Source organism: Nymphaea colorata, chromosome 6 (assembly GCF_008831285.2).
Source record: "Nymphaea colorata isolate Beijing-Zhang1983 chromosome 6, ASM883128v2, whole genome shotgun sequence".
Taxonomy (NCBI): Eukaryota; Viridiplantae; Streptophyta; class Magnoliopsida; order Nymphaeales; family Nymphaeaceae; genus Nymphaea; species Nymphaea colorata.
Genome location: NC_045143.1, coordinates 25465577 through 25487489, shown reverse-complemented (window position 1 = coordinate 25487489; position 21913 = coordinate 25465577). Strand labels below are relative to the sequence as shown.

The following is a 21913-nucleotide window of genomic DNA, read 5'->3' as shown; positions in this document are numbered from 1 at the left end:
ACCTTGGAAGATATTTGAATATGCAAATGCAGCATTCTAGCGATCTCCATTTCGGTTTTACCTTGAGACGCCAAGGACTGAATGCTATCAGTCAACACTTATCATGCCGAGTCCATTCTCGTCCTGCGACTTGATGCAAACAGCATTGCTGGATGTGGAAATTGTGTGATGGCTGCTTGAGGAGCACATGAGGATGTTGGAATCGTGTGTTCTCATTCTATGTGTTATTGGGACAAGAATCAAACATCCTCAAAGCGGTCACTCATATGCAAATTTTATTAAGCAGGGAAAAGAAAAGAGTGGCTATTAAAGGGGAGAAATATCCTCCTCTTCGTTCGCATTATATGTGTTATTGGGACGAGAATCAAGCATCCTCAAAGAAGCCACTCATGTACAAATTTATTAAGCAGGGAATAAAACAGTGTCTATTGAAGGGGAGAAATATCCTCCTCTGCACTGCCTTTGACATTTGACTACTTGTGGCAATGGCATATAAGGTTGTTGTTTTAGGATTTTAGCATGTTTGGAGCTGATCCACAGCTGGTTATGACAGCTAGGATAGAGGGCAAAAGTTGCATTTATAATTTGTTATGATTTCTCAGATAAACACCACCATTTAAGTATACTGGGTATGAGGCTCTTGCTGTCTTGGCTCTCTTTCCTTCCTTTACCTTGGATCTTCGTCTTTCTATTTTTTAGCTTCATGTCCCTGTCACTTGAGCTGACATTCTAGTTTTATGATTTTATCTTCATGTCTCTCTCAGTCCAAGCGAGAAACTATTTTTGTGGTAATGAGTCTTATGGCATGTGTTACGAGAGAGAGAGAGAGAGGCGGCTAAAAAGTAAAATGCATTACGTGACCCTAATCTCTATTAAGAGATTAGGGTTAGGGAAAATTACAAGAGAAGTCCACTAAAAATAACAAAACATTTAAAGAGACCTTCCCTAACTTCCTAATATTTCAGAAAACCCCTTTTTTGTATCTTTAACACTCCCCCTCAAGCTGGAGCATATATATCAATCATGCTCAGCTTGTTACAACATCTCAGGAAATCGCCTATGGGAAAAGCTTTAGTGAGAATATCTGTTGCCTGATCTTCTGAGGAGACATGAATAGTGCTAACAATTCCTCCTTGAACTAAGTCCCGAATATAGTGGCAATCCACTTCAATGTGTTTAGTCCGCTCATGGAAGACAGGATTGTTAGCGATATATGTAGCTGCCTTGTTGTCACAATACATCTTCATTGGGAGATTCACTGAGACATCCAACTCTACAAGTAGTGATCTAACCCACGACATTTCAGCCACAGTTTGAGCCATAGCCCTATATTCCGACTCAGCACTAGAACGAGCCACAACATTCTGCTTCTTGCTCCTCCAGGAAATAAGATTACCGCCCACAAAGACACAAAACCCGGTAGTAGACTTCCTATCATCTACAGATCCAGCATAATCAGCATCACTATACGCCTCGATGTCAACACATTCTCCTTTCTTGAACCATAGCCCCTTTCCCGGGGCTGATTTCAAGTATCTTACAATCATTAGAGCTGCATCCCAGTGAACTTTTCGTGGTTTTTCCATGAATTGGCTCAACTTATTCACAGCAAAGCTAATGTCGGGACGAGTGACAGTCAAATATAACAGTTTCCCTATCAGAGATCTGTAAGATCTAGAGTCAAACGGCTCTGAGTCATCATCATGTATATGAATGCGAGGATTCATGGGAAGTGTGGCAGGTTTAGCCCCCAATAGTCCCGTTTCCTGTAGAAGATCAAGAGCATATTTCCTTTGAGACACTACAACTCCTTTATTACTACGAGCCACCTCAATACCAAGAAAATAACGAAGTTGTCCAAGGTCTTTCGTAACAAAGTGTTGCTGTAAAAACTCCTTTGTTTGAGCTATCTCTTGATCATTTTCCCCTGTAAGAACAATATCATCCACGTAGACAATCAATATCACAAGTCCTGCTGAGCCTCGCTTGATAAACAATGAGTGATCAAGCTGGGATCGGCTAAATCCACACTTAGATAACACTTCAGTAAGCTTTTGGAACCATGCACGGGGACTCTGTTTGAGTCCATAAATGGCCTTCTTTAACTTGCATACCTTGGAACACTCCCCTTGTCGCTCAAAACCAGGTGGTTGCTGCATATAAACAATTTCAGAAAGGTCTCCATACAGAAAGGCATTTTTGACATCCAATTGAAAAAGAGGCCACTCTCGTTGGACAGCAAGAGAGATAATCAAGCGAATAGTGCCCAACCGGGCCACAGGCGAAAAGGTCTCAAAGAAGTCAACACCATAAGTCTGAGTATACCCTTTTGCGACAAGACGGGCCTTGAACCTTTCAACTGACCCATCAGAATGATACTTGATGGTGAATACCCATCGTGAGCCAACCACATCACAGCGTGTTGGGGGGTCTACCAAATCCCAAGTCTCCCGAGAAAGAAGAGCGTCCATTTCCTCCTGCATAGCTTGTCGCCAACGTGGATCTAACAGGGCGTGATGGTGCGAGGACGGGATAACATGACTAGATAAAGCTTGATCAAACTGTACTAAGTGTGTACTCAGATGAGCAGTAGAGACAGAATTAGATATAGGATGTAAGGTACACTGTCGCTTGCCCTTGCGAATAGCAATAGGGAGATCTGCTGCAGAATAGTCATCACTTAAACCTGAGTCAGTCTTATCAGTAGAGCTTACCTCTTGAGACGATGCTGGTGGACGGTTGAGAGAGGGACCTAGACGACGAGTGTAAACCAACGGAGGCTCAAGAAAACGTTCATGTGACCTAGGTTGAGATGATGGAAATGACTCAAGTGACACTGGTGGAATAGGAAGAGGTATAGGTGCATGCATCTCAGATGAAGAGGGACTTGACGGAGGGAAATAAGGACGAGACTCAAAGAAGGTAACATCCGCACTGATAATGTCTTTCTTGGTCAAGGGATCAAAGCATTTGTATCCCTTTTGATTAGCTGAATAGCCAATAAAGATACATTTGATGGCTTGGGCAGCAAGTTTGCTTTTGTTCGGGCCTAGGATATGTGCAAAGCAAGTGCATCCAAAAACTTTGGGAGGTAAATGAAATAATGAACGCCCTGGATATAGAATTTGAATTGGAATACGGTCTTGAATGGAGGAAGAGGGTAATCTATTAATGAGGTAACACGCAGTAAGGATAGCATCACCCCAAAAATAGGCAGGCATGTGAGAATGTAACATGAGGGTACGAGCTACGTTTAGGAGTTGCCGATGTTTGCGTTCGGCTACACCATTCTGTTGGGACGTATGTGGACAAGTATATTGAGGTCGAATTCCATGGTCGGCATAAAACTGAAGTAGAATGGAAGACTTGAATTCAAGAGCATTATCAGTGCGAATATTTTTGACAATGAATCCAAACTGAGTTTTTATTTCCTTGATAAATTTTTGAAGAATACATATGACTTCAGATCTTTCCCTTAACAAGAAAACCCAACTGACTCTAGTAAAATCATCAACTAGAACAAGATAATATCGAAAACATGATCGAAAAGGAACCCGACTAGGACCCCATACATCCACATGAATGAGATCAAAAGGACTCTGACTCGATGGACTCTGACTCGAAGGAAAGCTACTCCGTGTATGCTTGCCCAACTGGCAGGCATCACATAAGAAGGACTCTGATGCAGGAATGTCTGGAAACATGCGACGAAGTTTTGGTACGGAAGGATGACCCAATCTGAGATGCCATTGGAAGGGAGAAGGCTTGGAAGGGACTGAAGATGCAGCAACATCAACTGGGATTGACAAAAAATAAAGGCCCTCACGCTCATGGCCGCCACCAATCATCTTCCCAGTTGGTAAGTCCTGAAAAGAACAAGAGTCAGATTCAAAAATGACTTTACATTGTAAGTCGATAGCTAGCTGCTTCACAGATATCAAATTAACAGGAAACTGAGGTGCATATAGCACATGTGTAATAGTGCCTAAATGTGGAAGATAAATATCACCGCTACCCAAAACAGGGGACAACTTGCCATCAGCCAGCTTAACATACTGTGGTGTAGAAAATCTGACAAATGATGAAAAATTTTGTGGTTGATTACAACAATGTCTAGAAGCGCCCGAGTCTATCATCCATGTCATACCTGGATCAGCAGTAGGAGCACCAACAGAGAATGCTGAATCTACAACAGCAGCATTGGTAGATGTAGAGCCAGACCTCTGAGCAAGAACACGATCATATTCATCCTTACTTAGGTTAAGAGAATATGACATAGATATAGAAGGATCAGTAGAAGACTCAACCATAGATATTGTTGCCTTGCTTGGGATGAAGAAGGACCTCTGCTTGTGGTGATTCTACCTCCACCACGTCCAGAGGAAACATTAGACCTGAGGTGAGGATGTTTGTCCCAACAACGGTCCTCTAGATGACCAATTTTGCCACAATAAGAGCACTGAAATCTGCCACGTCCAGCACCACGGCCTGTACCACGCCCCCTAGTGCCTCCAAAAGAACTAGGGCCCCGTCCTCATGATATCACAAGTGCAGAGACTGGTATGTCATGCGTAGTCTGAGAAAGAGTGGCTGCAAAGCGACTCAGCCTATTATACGTGTCTGCTAAATCTGGAAGTTCACTGCCTGTTAGAATTTGAGACTTTGCCACAGAGTATTCTGAAGATAGGCCAGATAAAAACTTTGCCACCATACCAATCTCAACGTGTGATGCATAACAATGCTGGCAAGGTGGGCGAAGAGCCTTTAACCGTTCATATGCAGCAGTCAAAGTAGCAAAATATTGAGATAGGTCCTGATCCCCTTGTCGAATGTTGCATAACTCCTCTTCTAGTTGTAGGATCTTGATTACATTAGTGGCATGCGAGTATGTCTTTCTCAAGAAAGACCACATATCCTTGGCCTTGGTATAATATGCAATAGTTGGGGCTATATGAGACTCCACACTATTCATAATCCAAGACATAACAATATAATTATCTTCATCCCACGCAGCATATATTCCTTTTTTCTCAATAGGTTCATCCTCCTCAAGAATATATTTCTTCCTATGACCAGCCACCGACATTATGAATACCCTAGACCATATTTCATAATTTGAGCCATTAAGTTTCATCGTGGTTCCATAAGAGAATGAATTCCCAGCCATCTTGTAGTCAGTAGACCCTTCAGATTTACTGTTTTCAGCCATAGTAAATAAAGAAGACCAGATTGACGCAAACGTTTAAAGAAAGAGGTCTAGGAAATTACTGTCACTTCAGATCTGGTTCAGCCGATGACAAAAACAAGAATGAACTCCCAACGACTGAAGACTGTTGCTCCCAACGACTGAAGACTGCTGCCACTTATAACAGCAGCTAGTTCTCATAAAACTTCTTGTCCACGTGTCAAAGAAATCCACGAAATCAAACAAAAAACTTGTACTAAGGATCAGCAACAGTCCTCACGCAGCCTTTCTTTACTGAATTTGTATCCACGATCTATAGAAAAAATCTGATCATATTCAAAAACCTGAATTTATAAGCAGCACATAGACTCCACAAAGCATCCACAACACCTCACGCAGCTTGACTTTACCGAAACTGTATTTACGATCATCACAAACCACAGCGTCACACGTCACGCTGCATCCACAATAGTCTCTTCATACGACCAATATGAGGATCTGATCACGCCTTCCACATAGGCGTGATCAGGTCCTCCTTCTCACGGCACGCCCAACCCCTATTCCCTCACTGTCTCCTTATTGGGTGATAAGAGGGAATAAGGAGTAGCGGTGACAAGGGAGAGAACGAAAGAAAAAGAAGGAACGAACTCACTTGGCTGTTCGCCGGAAAGATTGTCGCCGGAGAAGATGGTGATCGCCGGAGAAGGTCACCGGAAAGCGCACTCTGCCGTCGACGCCCACACCCGCTCTGATACCATGTTACGAGAGAGAGAGAGAGGCGGCTAAAAAGTAAAATGCATTACGTGACCCTAATCTCTATTAAGAGATTAGGGTTAGGGAAAATTACAAGAGAAGTCCACTAAAAATAACAAAACATTTAAAGAGACCTTCCCTAACTTCCTAATATTTCAGAAAACCCCTTTTTTGTATCTTTAACAGCATGCTTTAACTTGTTTTTTTGCCTTAAATTGTTGATTCTAAACCATCTCTTAATTGTTCCAAAAATGAGGAGAAAAACTGCATCTTTGTGCATTTCTGTTGATGTTCTGTTATTTGTTTTTCAAAATGCATTTCATTTGATATCTACGGCATTGTGTTGTTATGCATTGTTGAGACTTCTATCATTGTGAGGGTTCTGTGTAAAGGCTTTTTTTGCAATGTCATATTACAGGAGAGTCCTCGGACCATGGTTGGTTTTGCAACATATGATTCAACTGTTCAGTTCTACAATCTTAAGAGGCATCTGCAGCAGGTAAAAGCTGTTTTTGTAATTTATTTTTCAAAGTTGGTGGGGGTTATCACTAAATAATGGAATGTACTGGTTAGTACACATTTAAAGTGAATATTTTTAATGCCTATTACTTATGGATGTACATCAAACGATGTGGAGATAATGCCTTAAAAAAATTCTTTCATCCTTATAAATATCCTAGTTGCAGTAACAGCTGAATGACAGTAGCTATACCTTTTTGTTTCTCTGGATATTGGTATTTTAGTTTTGTTTCCACTTATCTTTTGGCTGTCCAGAAATTTTGCTGCTGGAATATATTCCTAAAACGCTCAATGACCTGTACATCTGTTGTGAGGTTAGAAGACAGGAAAATCCACATGATGCTCTGCGTGTAACATCAGTTTAAGGCCAGAAGATTGGATCATCATAATAATAAACTGTTCATTAGTTTCTCTTCTTCCCATCTTATTGCAGCCTTTGATGCTTATTGTTCCTGATGTCCAAGATGTTTATACCCCACTGGAGACTGATCTGATTGTTCAACTTTCTGAGGTTGGTAGTATGCAAAAATTCGTTTTCTTTGGTCTTATCTGTGACTTCAGTAGAAATTTAACTGATGCTCTTCGTCTTTGAGATGATTTAGTGCCGGCAGCACTTGGAGCAGTTGCTTGATAACATCCCGACGATGTTCCAGAATAACAAGGTTCCAGAGTCAGCATTTGGTGCGGCTGTCAAGGTGACTAGCTCATTTCAGTTAGTGAAAGCATTCTAGATCAACATACTAACGAAGTTGCTAAACAAAAAGCATTCTAGTGGAGTTATGGTTCTGAAATTCCACTTGTTCATCAAGACGAGTAAATCAGTTACCTTGTTCTTTCTGCATGCTTTAGTGCTGCTGTTCTCTGGTTCATATAAAAATGCCTGTGTACAATGATTTTTTTTTCTGTGTACATGCAGGGTGCATTTTTGGCTATGAAGTCAACAGGAGGAAAACTACTGGTGTTTCATTCAGGCAATATTCTTTCTAATTAATTATCCGTTACCAGGTGTCCAAACTTCCTTTTATTGAAAATCAGGAGGAACCAAATAAACAAGAGGGGAAAAGCTTGGTCAATCCTAGTTGAGCCATAGAAATATTGTTTTAAATTATTGTTGAAGAATATATGCATATCATACTTTATATGTGCACAAATTTTCCGAGACAATTTTTGAGCAGCTCATTCCATCTGACTCTACTCACGTGCTCAGCATGACTCAAACCCGAGTCAATTTGTGGACTTCTATACGAAGCTTTTGTATATGTGTCTCCGGATACTCCTTCATCATTTCGTCCAACAAGAATGGTTCTCCTAATTTTATGAATCCTTCTAGAATGTTCTTTTCTTGAATATCATTCAAAAAAGTTTCAGATTGGCTGGTAGAGAGAGAGAGAGAGCTTTCTCATGCATGCCCTCAGTCGAGCTACTGCTTAGCAGCTGTGGGCCATCCATGTGGATGGCCCACAAATGTAAAAAACAGAAAAAAGAAAACAGCTTTGTGCAGTGCCCGACCTCCCTGGCATCGGGAGGCGAGGACGATGCCTCTCTTTCTAGCCAGCAGCCTCCCATCGCCCCTGCTAGACGGCAGGGTGGCAGCCAGGCGGCAAACCAGCAGGTGAAAGGAGGGAGCAGGGAGGCTGCTGGCGTGGAGGGGTCATTGGCCCCAATCTCCCCTCAAAAAAATTTGGGCGGGAGGGGGATGACATCCCCCTCCCTGCTGGCGACCTCCCCTAGCACTTCCTTTTGCCGATGGGGTCAGCCTGTGTTTCATACCAACAACTAGTTGGCAGAATAGTTAATTAGTCAGCCTAGTAGTTAGTCATTCGTTGGACTATACTCTGACCTATAATATATGTGCATTCTTTGTTTAGACTATAGATATATATGTTTATTTATTTGATTCCATATAAATGTATGCATTTATTTATTTGTAGTCAAATGACTTGATTGAGTCAGTTACCTGTCTTCTAAACAAACAACTAGTTGGTGGACTAGTCGATTACTCAGCCTAGTCATTGGTCAGCTGTCCGACTGATCCGTGACTTGTGGTTACATATGTGCATTCCTTTTATATATATATGTTTCTTTATTTATCTTCATAGTATGCATTTACTTATATGTAGTCAAATGGCTTGATTGAGTTATACATTCATATTAACTAGTTCTGGTTAGTTTTTTAGGATCTTGAACAATCTGTGTCCACTTTCTCATTTTGGCAACTTAGCTCTTCGAAAATACCACACCCACACTATACTCGCTTCCACACCTTCAACCTACACCCATGTGACATATGGGAAACATGGATTCTACGCCCTCATGTTGTTGGATAGGAGAAAGGCCATGTGAAAGTTGGAAGAAGGCTCAACCGGACTTCATCTCTCTCTCACAATTGAGGTGTTTTATCTTTCTCTTTTTTATGAGTATGGAGGAGCATTCGTCATGGTGACCCTTCCTTACTTCCCTCTCTTCTTAGAGAAAGGAATATAAAAGGGGAATCCAAGGTTAGGGTCAGTGCTTGTTGAAAACCCTTCATTTGTTCCTCTGTTATTATACCACAAGGTAAGGACAGATATGTAGATGTGCTTATTGCCTTGAAGATAAGAACTGAAACAAACTTTTAGTTCATTAAAGTTTTTTTGTTAACTGTCCTTTCTGAATTTGTTACTGCAGTGCTGCCATCTGTTGGCATTGGATCTCTATCTGCAAGGGAAGTCGAAGGAAGAGCAAATGTTTCTGCTGGAGAAAAAGTAATTATTCTGAAGCAGAATATTGATCTTAACATCCTACTCGCATAATACATCTAATTTTTGGTGACTGCTTAAAATAGCATGATCCTTGTGTTTGTTGTTTCCTGTTTCGCTAATTTGAAATAGTTGCATCTCCTTCTGCAGCTAGGTAAAGTTTTTCCCAGGGCATTGATGATTGATGCCTCGATTCTTTATGTCTGATTCTTGATTCATAGTATTATCACAGAAAACATGTCTTTTATGGAAAACCTGTTTTATACATCAAAAACAGGTCAACCAAAAAAAAAAAAAACTGCGAAAGGACCTGGCTTTTTGAAAAAGACAACAAAGCGAAGACAACTCCAAAAGTTTTTGGCATTTTTTCTGCATGTTTTGTTACTGCATTTTATGTTTAGTTTTTTTTTATTTTATTTTTTTATTTTTTGAAATTTTCCCAAAATTTTCATGAGAAAACAACTCTGCCGAATTACACCTGAAAACCTCACCATTTAAAATCCATAAATGATATTTTTCACAGTGAGTCAGATATATATTCTGCATAGTGCATGAGATCTTTTAGTATTACACATGGTTAAATTAATATTTTTTAAAGCCTTGTCCTGTTAAGTGTGCCTAGTTTTACACATTAAGCTTCATCTTTGCCCACATATGGGCATATTCAAGTTTGTGATAGAAGTTGATTGGCTGTTCTGAAAATTTTTCTTGTCCGACATGGGCATACCCAATCTTTGACAGGCTTTTCCTTCACCTACATGCATGGACCTACTTTTGGGTATGCCAGTAGGTTTAATATACTCCGTTCATATGAACACATCACAAAACAAAAATTCCTGGAAGGTTTAGAAATTCCTACTTAAATAGTTAAATCACAACATCTTGCAGGCACATGCCTCTTAACTTGAGTTTATTCCTACTCATGCCTTTATGTGTACTGAAACTTCTGGTGGACATGAACTTGTCCATGAGTGTGTGCAATTTATCTTCTTTTTTGTTCCTTTTTGGAGAATCACAGCTTTGTTGGATAATGTTCTGTCTGCACACCTTCACTCTTCACCGTCTCTCTATTTCAGTGTTTGTGTGTGTATGTGTATACTGTATATATTTCGGTATCAGTTATCAGTCGGACTTGTCCCCTCATGTCAAGAGTGAGGGGTGAGATTAGCTGAATAAGTTGAAGCTGGCTATTTGCACAAATAGCTGAGTCAATGGCCTGGTATTTAAGTTTGGTAGTTTGTTTGTGTTCAGGTTACTGCTTCGCTCATGTAGTAGTCATTGGGGAAGTAGATATATTTATTGTTGAACTTATAGCATGATCCTGAAATTCCTTTTAACATATACGAGATTTGATTCTGAGGCAGGAGGCCCATAAGTTGCTTCAGCCAGCAGACAAAACCTTAAAGACCATGGCAATAGAATTTGCTGAACATCAGGTAAATTTAGGAATGCTATATTTTTCCTATAATACACTGTGATGGTGTGTCTAAGACTCTAACCTTGTATTTGTACTTCTCTCAGGTCTGTGTAGACTTATTTGCCACAACCCAAAGCTATGTCGACATTGCCTCCTTGTCCGTAATTCCCAGAACTACTGGTGGGCAGGTATGTGTGTTAGACTTTCATTCAATGTTGTAAAAAGCGTATCGTAAGGCGTATCGGTCGGGCTTTAAGATACGCCGTATCGTAACGTATCGTAACCGTATCGTAAATTTTAAAAAAATAATAATAATAAATCAGAATTTTTTTTAAAAAAAATCAAAAAATTCATAAAAAATCAGAAAAAATTAAAAATAATAAATTCTTCATAGAAAACATGGTTTAGTCTTTTAGATAATGATAGACTTATTATTTTGCTAAATGCTATAAACTTACACGTTCACGGTTCATCATTCATACTTCATAGACATCAAAATTCATAACAATATCATTCTTTTTCATCTTTATCTTCATGGTTTAAAAAAAAACCATTTCCTCTCAATGGGAATCAGCCACCCATGCACAAATCCATGGTTTAATAGATGATTTCACGGTGACAATCGATGATTTCACAATGGAAATCAATGATTTCCCTCTAAAACGGTACAATCTATAGATTAGAAATGAGGAAGGGGTGGGTTTTTATAAAAAAAACTCGAAAAAATGGGGTTCAAGTCTCCTTTTTAGAAATCAGCCCGTATCGTACGATACGAGCCGTATCGCACCGTATCGTACGATACGGGGGCCCGTATCGCACGTATCGTACGATACAGGTATGATACACCCCCATTTGCGATACAGGGGGTGTATCGTATCGTATTTTGCAAACGATACGGCCCCGTATCATACGATACGTACAACATTGCTTTCATTGACAAGCTAAGATTAGGGGTGAACACGAGCCGAGTCGAGCCCGAGTTTAACCAGCTCGAGCTCGGCTCGACTAATGAAATCTTGAGCTCGAGCTCGGCTCGAGCTCGATAATGGCTCGATGGAAGTAACTCGAGCTCGACTCGACATCTTCTTGTTCAGCTCGAGCTCGAGTCCAAGGCTCGATAAACTCGTTTACAGCAGCAGGGGCGACGGGAAGGTCGATGACAGCTTCTTGTTCAGGTCGAGCTCGAGTCCAAGGCTCGATAAACTCGTTTACAGCAACAGGGGCGATAGGGGAAGGTCGATCTGCAGAGGAAGAGGGAAGAATCTAAGTTTAGAAAAATAAATACAAAAAAATTTCCAGAGGACTCTATGAACAGAAACTCTCGCTCCCTCCCATGAGGGTTTCTGAAATGGGAAAAGCTCAGACTTTGAAACCCTCACCCGCTCGAGCAATGTGGTTTCAAGAAACCCTCGCTCGTTCAACCTTTGTCAAGCGTAGGTTTTTAAGGGTTTCAAAAAGAGAAACCCTTTGAGAAAGGGGTTCAAGAAACCCTTGCAACCCTTGTCAAGTGTGGGTTTTTAAGGGTTTCAAAAAGAGAAACCCTTTGAGCAAGGGGTTCAAAAAACCCTCGCTCACTTGAGCAATAGGGTTTCAGAAACCCTCGCTCAAGCAAGCGAGGTAGCAAGGAGAAACCCTCACTCACTCAACCCTCGTTGAGTGAGGACTTCTAAAACCCTCACTTGAATGAGGATTTTCTGAAGCCTTGGGAGTTTAAGATTGAGAGATGGAGAAAGTATAGCACCTTGGGCATTAGCTGATCTGCAGCAGAGGAGAAGCAATTTGCAGCCTCACGGATCGCCCGTCGTCGGTGAGACTGTGCTGGCCTCCCATTTGGATGAAAAAAAAGAAAGTGAGGAGACAGAACACACGTCGAGAAATGAAACTCAAAACAGAATAAACAAAATAAGTAGTATTCGATTTTTGCTCAAGCCGAGTCGAGCTTAAAAGTTCGAGTTCAGTGAACTCGAACTTGGCTCGACTAAAAAGACGAGCCAAAATACGAGCTTGAGCTCGGCTCGTGTGCAAAAACAGCCGACTCGAACTCGATTTCGAGCCAAGTTTTAACAAGCCGAGCTCGATTTGCTCGGCTCGTTGTTCAGCCTTAGCTAAGATGGCAATTGGACTAGGTTGTTCAAGACCCTAAAATTGCTATTTGTGAATTGAGTAAAATATATATTCAGAATGATGCACATGTATGAGCACATTTATGCTCCCTTTTCCTTATTAACTTAATTGTAGTTACTCTTGGCATAGAGAGAAAAAGACAAAAGGGCCGTTATATATATATATATATATATATATATTTGTATACCGACCCTGAGTGGTTTGGTGCAACGGGATGGGCTTTGGCTGTCAGAAAAAACAGTCAAGAGTTCAAATTCCACAAGCACCACCTTCTGCAAGCCTAAGCAGGCACGGTTTGAAGGAGCTAATAATAGGTTTTTGTGTCCTCAGCAGTGTGATCAAGTCTCACGTTATGGTCACTGTCTCCTTGTGTTAGAAATATAAAAATTGAACAAGTTAACTTTATGAAATGTACAAGGTTTGAGTAACAATATTTTTGCATCTATTAGTATCATGAATGATATTTGTCTGAAAGTTAAACATTTAAAATGGTGGAGACTTTGGTTTTGGCTTGACGGAAGATAAGTTTCATTAGTTTGTGTGATCAATAATGTATCTCGGCTTTCTTTATGTCTTTGCAGTAAGCCATTGAAGTGTTAGATTTTCTCAGCTTTTTTCTTTTATGCGTTTTCCTGGTGTTCCTTTGCATTCCTCTGTCCCTGGATGAACCCTCTGTTACTTTGGCTAACAGTGTTAGAGGTTCACGGTGTAAGTATATCCTGCCCCTATCAACAAACTATGTGCTGAAACCCTATGTCTGTTGAATTATCTTTTTATGCTTCTTGTGTGTTTGCACAATATTTGAATAATTTTGGAAGAAAAAAAGTTGTGGTATTTTATTCTCTAGCCACAAGTACTTATTTCAATTTTATTGTCTTTCATTCCCATTTCTCCAAGGATGTCCTATTTCACAGAGTTGCGTCTCTTATTTCTGTACTTTTGTTTAGTTTATTTGTAGAAGAGAGTCTTACTTGCAAGAAAATTATAATATGCTATTGTTTTGAAAGATCACACTAAAAACTGATATTCACTAGATGGAAATTATATATTGATGCCCAAAATTAAGGTATGCTGGAAATAATGTTCAGAAGCATTCCGTCTTTGACATGAAAATTCCACAGGAACCAAATTCTTTCATCTGATGCATAGCCCCTAATATCTCTAAAACTTTCATAAGTGTTCTAGGATTGTCTAGATTTTAGAGTCAGCGAATGGCATTGGCTAACCATCATGATGTTTTTGTTAGATTACCGCAATATGTCGCCCAATAATATTATGGTAGCATCATGATATCTTGACATTTTAAAAGGTTCTTTTATATATTCAAATTTCAAAGTATATGGTTTCTATTTTTTCGGTTTTTTCATATTTTACAATTCTTTCTATATATTTCTTGGGAAACTTCTGAAAACATATTTTCTCATATTTATGTTGTCCTTTTCCTGGAAAAATTGTATTGTTGAAGAAAATTCTAAGAAAATTGCCAGCAAATTTAATAATATGTGTGTATGCTTGGAGTTCTGAACACCTTTGTTATGAACATCTCTCAAATAGTTCGTTCTTATAGTTTTGCATTTTATTTATGCAGTCTTTCTTGCTAAAGCCCATTATAAGTAGCTTTCTTTTGGCATGTAATATCTTCCAAAACATAATGTATTAGGAAATTGAAGAGCAGATGCTTGCATCTCAATATTAGGCAGACGAATAAAAAGCTTTGGGTAGTTCATATGTATCATGACAGTGAGAAGCCTATTCCAGATTAATCTGCCTATTAGAGAGATACAAAGTTCATTTTAAAGATTTTATAACATTTATATTAACTACTCAAACTGTTAGATCATGAGTTTACATATTCGCCTATGCATGCAGCATATGTATTTGTTCTCTTTATAACACCCTACTCTGAGGAGTTTAGTCTCGTATTAAAGATTATGAGAAATATTCAAAGGATTATAGGAGAGTAGGTTATGTGATTGGTTGTTTTAGTTCTTAACCCTTTCTCAGTATAAGAAGTTTAGTCTCATATTGAAGATTGATTGAAATCTTCAAGGGCTTATAAGGGTGTTGATTAAGTGATTGGTTATTCTGGTTTATATCCTTTTCGGTGTTCAAATCGAAGCTGATAGGGGGAAGGTTGAAATTCGCCCAACTAAAAGCCTTCTGTCTAGTGTAGGAGTGGACTGGAATTCTAGAATTGCTATCAAATCCGACCTGAAGTTCTACACGCATGGACACATATACCTTGAGGAGGCAGATTAACACCTCACCTCACTATGAAAAGTTTAGTTCCATATGGAAGATTGTGAGATTGTTTGTCTTGGTTTCTAATATTTTTGGTGCTCAAATTAAAACAGCTAGAAGGTGGGCTGGGATCCACCAAAGTAGGAGCCTGAGATAAGTGAATTCTTTTTTTTCTTGCACCTAATGTACCACGTCTATGTGGCATATCTAATTTTGTGCAACCCATTTGTTTGTTGATGTTGTGTTCTCTGGTCACTTGTGGCTGTTTCAGCTTCTCAGCAATCACTTTGTTTACCTTCTGTGAATGAAGGGATATTTTGGACTGTGCTTGGTGGTGAAATGCTTGGTTCTTTGTTTGTTTGTTTGTTTTTTTTTTTAATGTCACTGTCATCCAGTGCTTTGCTCTTTTCTTGTGGTTCACTTATGTGGCAATTGATCACTGTTCTGTCCACAAAATATTGGAAGCCATTTTTCAAGTTTCTGAACAATATTAATTTTCCATATATTTGGCAAGCATTGAAAACTTTCACTTTCTTTTAGGTCTACTACTATTATCCATTTTCAGCAGTATCTGATTCTGCAAAGTTATATAATGATCTTCGGTGGAACATCACGAGACCCCAAGGTTTTGAGGCAGTGATGCGAGTCAGATGCAGTCAGGTAAGTACCATCTGTATCATACGTTTCTTGTCTTTTTTTGTTTTTAGCTTGTGTTAATAAAGTATTCCTTGATATTGAGAGTCCTTATTTTCATTACTTATAGGGGCTTCAAGTTCAGGAATACTTTGGGAACTTCTGCAAGCGAATTCCTACGGATGTTGATCTTCCAGCGGTTAGTATACATTCTGACTGAGTCTAAAATTCTAGGCGTAAAAATTCAAAATTATGTACAAATAACTTCTTTCTTCTGAAGAAAGAAGATTCTGAAATGCCCCAGATTCCATGAGTCTAACAATCTAAACTGAAAACTCTTGTATACATGGTACATCATGACGGTTGGCATGTTGTTTTGGTACGTCAGTTTTTAAGCACAAACACACCAGACTAACTGGGTACATTTTGGATCGGGTTTGAGTCAGATTCAATCTAAAATTTTAGGCAACGACTATACTTTTATTATAATGATCATTTTATTGTAAACAATGTTGTTTACTTTAGTTTATTGGTGTTGAATTAGAGGAGTTTATGTTTCTTGGTGGTTTTTTGCAATATTTAATAGTTAGGAGGTCTCTTTAAACATTCCTCTATTTTCTGTTGATGTACTTTGTAAATCTCTCTTCAACCCTAATCTCTTTATTATGGAGATTAGGGTTAGTGAATGAAGGTACGTTTTCTCTCTCTAAGGCTGCCGGCTGTAACATGTCGGCGATCTCCACCCTTCTCCGCCGGCGGCTGTCGTGATTTTCCAGCGACCCCTTCTCCTCCCACTTCTTCTCTTCCTCTATCCTTCCTTTCTCTCTTCTCTCTGCTCATCGAAAGATAGTGAAGCAATGTGAAAGGGGAACCTAATCACATGTGAGAGGTATTTGTGATTAGGTCCCCAACGTGGATGTAGTGGAGCGTAAGCAACTGTGTGGGAGTTGCAGTGGAAAGTTCAGTTTAGATCTGGGCTCGTGGAAGATTAAATGCACGTGGACCATATTCTTATCATATTTTTTGATGACTGTGGAAAAGTGGCTGCAAGTGGAGTAGCTGCACATTGGGTATATTTTTTTTTATCAGATTGAATGTCTGTTTTATAATCTGGTGGATTGATTTGGAACAACAAAGTTTTTTTTTTTTATATGCATATGTGGATACGTAGAAGCTTGGTGGACTGTTTTGAACAACAAGTTCATATATTCCTGTTTAGTTATTGATTGTTGTGATTGGTGGACTGATTTGAACAACAAAGTTTTTTTTATATGCATATGTGGATACGTAGAAGCCTGGTGGCCTCTTTTGAACAAGAAGTTCATATATTCTTGTTCATTTATTGATTGTTGTGATTGGTGGACTGATTTACTGAGCAGCAAGTTCATAGAAATTCTTTTTAAGGATTGCTTTTGGTGCGAGAAAAAAAAAAAAAAAAAAATATATATATATATATATATATATATATATATATATATATCAAGTTGATTGCTGCACGCTATGCTCTTGATTGTATCATAGTGCAACCAGATTAATATCACATTGTCAAGTCGTGCACTATGGCCGCTGAAGGCAAGACAGAGACGCAGTATGAGCATAAGAACACATGCAATCTCTTTTCTTATGGCTCTACTGTAAAGTTAGATGCTCCTAAGTTGGAAGACAAATGTTGGGATAAGCTTGATCGTCCTTTCGCTATACCCCTAGGAAAAGGTGTTGCATCTAAGCAGGGCAAGAATTCATTACAGTCTCTTATTGGATCTATCCAGGCAGCTTCATCAGTAGTAGAGGGGTTTTTACCTTCTTCCAATCCTGAGACTATGACTGTGAATATCAACAAGTCAGAGTATGAGAAGTTCTTAGCACACAGATCTACTCAACCGTCGGCCTGTACAGTTATGATAGACAGTGCTATGTTCGTTGATACTGCTCCACATGATACATGTGCTATTTGGATTATTGATTCAGGAGCATCGAGACACTTTTGTAGTAGGCCTTCTATGTTTATCGTGCTACACTCATTACCTCAGACATGTCATGTGAGACTTGCAGATGGTAGATGGTCTCCTATTATGGGTTATGGAGATATTAAGATTTCTCAGTCTATGACAATTCCTAATGTGTTATATGTTCCTAAGTTTCCCACTAATCTTTTATCAGTTGGACAATTGATTAATGATTTACATTGTCGTCTTACATTTGACTCTGGTGTATGTTCATTTCAGGACTTACAAACTGGGAAGACAATTGGTGGAGGCTATGAGAAAGGGGGCATCTACTTCCTGTCTGATTCTGTGGGTATTGCAGCTGTCTCGACTTTTTCATTGTCCTCCTCCTTCCAGTGGCATCTCAAACTTGGTCATCCATTTGTCTCCAAGCTCCGTCATCTACTTCCTCATCTATCAGTTCCAGAGTCGTTCCAGTGTGAGGCCTGTCAACTTGGCAAGCATACCCGTAGCAGTTATTCATCGAGTCTTAGTCCGTCTAGTTGTGGACTATTTGATCTTCTTCATGTTGATGTGTGAGGTCCTAGCAGAGTTGCTGATTATTGTTGATGATTATTCTCGAGTCACTTGGGTTTTTCTTTGAAAGAAAGGTCTGAGGTCATATGTACTCTCAAGAACCTTATTATTGAAATAAAGACCCAGTTTGGTATTCTTGTTAAAAGTGTTCGCACTGATAATGTTCTTGAGTTCAAGGCATCTACCTTAATGAAATTTTACTCTGATAATGGCATTTCTCCTCAGTTTACTTGTCCCCATACCTCCCAACAAAATGGAGTAGCTGAGCGAAAACATCGCCAACTTTTAAATGTGGTACGCTCCCTAATGCTTCATACTAATCTACCTTCATATTTTTTGAGAGATGCTATCCTCACTGTGTATTACTTGACCAACTGTTTACCCTCATCCTCCATTGACAACAAGGTTCCCATTAAACTTGTGTACCCACAACGATCCTTGTTTCAAGTAGCTCCCAAAGTATTTGGTTGCACATGCTTCGTTCACATACTTGGACCCACACGTGATAAATTGGGTGCCCAAGCCATTAAGTGTATCTTTATTGGCTACTCTAGAAATCATAAATGTTACAAATGCTTTGACCCCTTAACTCAAAAGGAGTATATCAGTGCGGATGTGACATTCTTCGAGTCTCAGCCTTATTATAGTTCCTCACCTACCTCTACTGAGATGCCATTGTCATCTTACCCACTACCTATTCCTCCTATTCCTTTGGAGTCATTCCCTTACGAGTCTCCTTCTAGGGATTCTCCTGTTGTAGTGTCCAAGTTTCGTGATCCTCCGCTGGTCTACACATGTCGACAAGACCCTTCTCATGATCCTTCCCCAACCGCTTCTCAGGAGGTAAGTACATTTAAAGTGAGTATACCTAGTCCATCTGATCTCTGTCAGACTTACCTATTGCTCTTCGCAAAGGCAAGCGACAATGTACTCTGCATCCTATATCTCATTTTGTTTCTACTGACGGTGTTGGTAAAAGTATGCAACAGTTTATTCAAGCTCTGGCGGCCCATGCAGTTCCTACTTGTCACCAACATGCCTTATTAGATACCCAATGGAGACAAGCTATGCAAGATGAGATGGATGCATTAGTTCAGCGAGACACTTGGGAACTTGTTGATCCTCCTCTTGGTTGTGACATTGTTGGCTCCAAGTGGGTATTCACAGTGAAATATAATTCTGATGGTTCTATGGAAAGATACAAAGCTCGGTTGGTTGCTAAGGGCTACATGCAGACTTACGGGGTTGATTTCTTCGAGACTTTCTCTCCTGTTGCTCGGTTGGGGACCATTCGTCTTATCATCTCTGTGGCTGTACACCATGACTGACACATGTATCAGCTTGATGTCAAAAATGTTTTTTTGTACGGTGATCTCGATGAGGCTTTTAATATGCAACAACCACCAGGGTTTGAACGACAGGGGGAGTGTGGAAAAGTGTGCAAACTGAAGAAAGCTATTTATGGACTCAAGCAGACTCCTCGTGCGTGGTTTTCACAAGTTCTCTGAGGTAGTCTCAAAGTGTGGCTTTGCGAGATCCCCTCTTGATCATTCTCTGTTTATCAAGAAGAATTCTAAGGGTATGACCGTTCTAGTGGTTTATGTTGATGATATTATCCTGACAGGTGACTCCGATCAAGAAATTTCTGATACAAAGTTGTTCCTTCAAAAACACTTTGTGACGAAAGATCTTGGTCAACTACGATATTTCTTGGGAATATAGGTGACTTGCAACAGGGAAGGTGTAGTTCTCTCTCAACGAAAGTATGTTCTGGATTAATTGCAAGACATCGGGATGCTAGGAGCTAAATTGGCCAATCTACCTATGAATCCACGCATACATCTTCATGATGACCAATCAGAATTAGTCGATTCTCGATCATACAGGTCTCTTATTGGAAAACTCCTCTATGTTACTATGATCAGACCATACATTAGCTTTGCAATGGGGAAACTAAGTCAATTTATGGAAAGACCCAGGAAAGTTCATTGAGATGTTGTTTTAATGATGGTCAAATATCTGAAATCATCTCCTGGCAAAGGACTTTTGTTCACAAAAGGCAAGACCCTGGAAGTGGAAGCCTATAGTGATGTTGACTATGCTGGCTCAGTCGAAGACAGGAAATCTATCACAGGATTCTATGTATTTGTGGGAGGCAACCTTATACCCTGGAGAAGCAAAAAGTAAGGTGTGGTGTCAAGATCTAGTGCAAAATCTGAATACAGAGCTATGGCTCAAACTGCCGCTGAAATGACTTGGGCTAAATCCATGCTATCTAGCCTAAGTGTGTCGATTCTGCTTCCCATGAAGATGTATTGTGACAATCGAGCAGCCACATACATTGCGAATAATCCAGTTTTCCATGAGAGAACTAAACATGTTGAAGTGGATTGCCATTACATTCGGGATCTCGTTCAAGGAGGAGCCATAACCACCATTTATGCATCATCGGAAGATCAAGCTGCAGATGTCTTCACTAAAGCTCTTCCTATTGGTGACTATTTTAGATGTTGTAACAAGCTGAGCATGATTAATATGTATGCTCCAGCTTGAGGGGGAGTGTTGAATTAAAAGAGTTTATGTTTCTAGGTAGTTCTTTGCAATATTAAATAGTTAGGAGGTCTCTTTAAACATTCCTCTATTTTCTGTTGATGTACTTTGTAAATCTCTCTTCAACCCTAATCTCTTTATTATGGAGATTAGGGTTAGTGAATGAAGGTACGTTTTCTCTCTCTAAGGCTGCCGGCTGTAACAATTGGGATTATATGTTATAAACTACTGAATTTGTGAGCTATGCTTTTTCTATGCATTATTTATTAACTTGTGATGTTTTTCTTCCATTTTCTGATATGTTGATTTTAGCATTATTTATTAACTTAATGGGGGTACGGCAGATTATCTATATATATATATTCTGCCAAAAATTGCTATGCCCAAACTCGTAATGTTTTGTACCTACTTAGCAAACCTTAAATTTATGGTAAGTAGCTTCCAGCCCTTAAAGGATTGTGAGAGGTGAGATTATCCTAGAAGTATAAATAAACAACTTTGTCAATCAAATGTCATAGAGGTGCAAGTGAAATTGTGGTCTTCCTATGTATATATATATATATATATATATATATATACCTGAAATCCTTTGGCCGTCTTGAACTCCTCCTAATCACGGACGCACGATGCATTGCATCAAGTGAATATGATTAAACACAATATGTGTGTGTGTGTGTGAGTGAGCTGAAATGCTCTGACCATCTTGAACTCTTCTAATCACGGCTGCACTATGTATTGCAACAGGTGGATATGATTAAACACACCACCAATCCTGGATGGAGAAAGCTATATATATATATATATATATATATATATATATATATATATACTGGTGAAACGGATATTAAGCAAGAGGTTTTTTTTTCTTTGAGAAAATCTTGGGCATTGAAAAAATTGAAAGAATATAAAAAATAATAAAGGACCGCTGTATAGGGATACTTTGGTTATATTACCTGTTTGTTTCAAAGTGAGCTGATATATCACTAGGGCTAGGCATGGGGTTGGGTCAGCCCTATTTTCATAAAGGACCGCTGGGCCCGGTTGAGTCATTGTCAAGCCCATTACCTGGCCGATAATCAGGTTGGGCTGGTCTTGAGGCCTATCAGGTACTGGGCCAAAAAACTTCCCAGTACTTGTGGCACAATTTTTATTAAAAACTTCTTTAGAGGCTTGTTAGAGGGGCACATGAAAAAAAATTGATGCAAGTCTCCTTTTTATCAGCATTCCCTCA

General features: G+C 39.5%; 1 protein-coding gene across 3 annotated transcripts in view; it reads left to right on the top strand.

The window, feature by feature from the left end:
• LOC116256062 (protein transport protein Sec24-like At4g32640) overlaps window positions 1–21913 on the top strand; it is a 63791-nt gene that overhangs the window by 22370 nt on the left and 19508 nt on the right. The window contains exons 8-17 of one of the 3 annotated variants that reach the window (XM_050078356.1): window positions 6354–6437; window positions 6891–6968; window positions 7060–7152; window positions 7374–7428; window positions 9125–9201; window positions 10560–10631; window positions 10717–10800; window positions 15518–15637; window positions 15741–15809; window positions 17836–18163. In XM_050078356.1, the coding sequence (XP_049934313.1) occupies window positions 6354–6437; window positions 6891–6968; window positions 7060–7152; window positions 7374–7428; window positions 9125–9201; window positions 10560–10631; window positions 10717–10800; window positions 15518–15637; window positions 15741–15809; window positions 17836–18135 (1032 nt within the window). In that variant the 3' untranslated portion in view covers window positions 18136–18163. Of the gene's footprint in view, window positions 1–6353; window positions 6438–6890; window positions 6969–7059; window positions 7153–7373; window positions 7429–9124; window positions 9202–10559; window positions 10632–10716; window positions 10801–15517; window positions 15638–15740; window positions 15810–17835; window positions 18164–21913 lie in introns of those variants that run through there. The other 2 variants (XM_031632216.2, XM_031632215.2) reach the window with 2 other exon arrangements.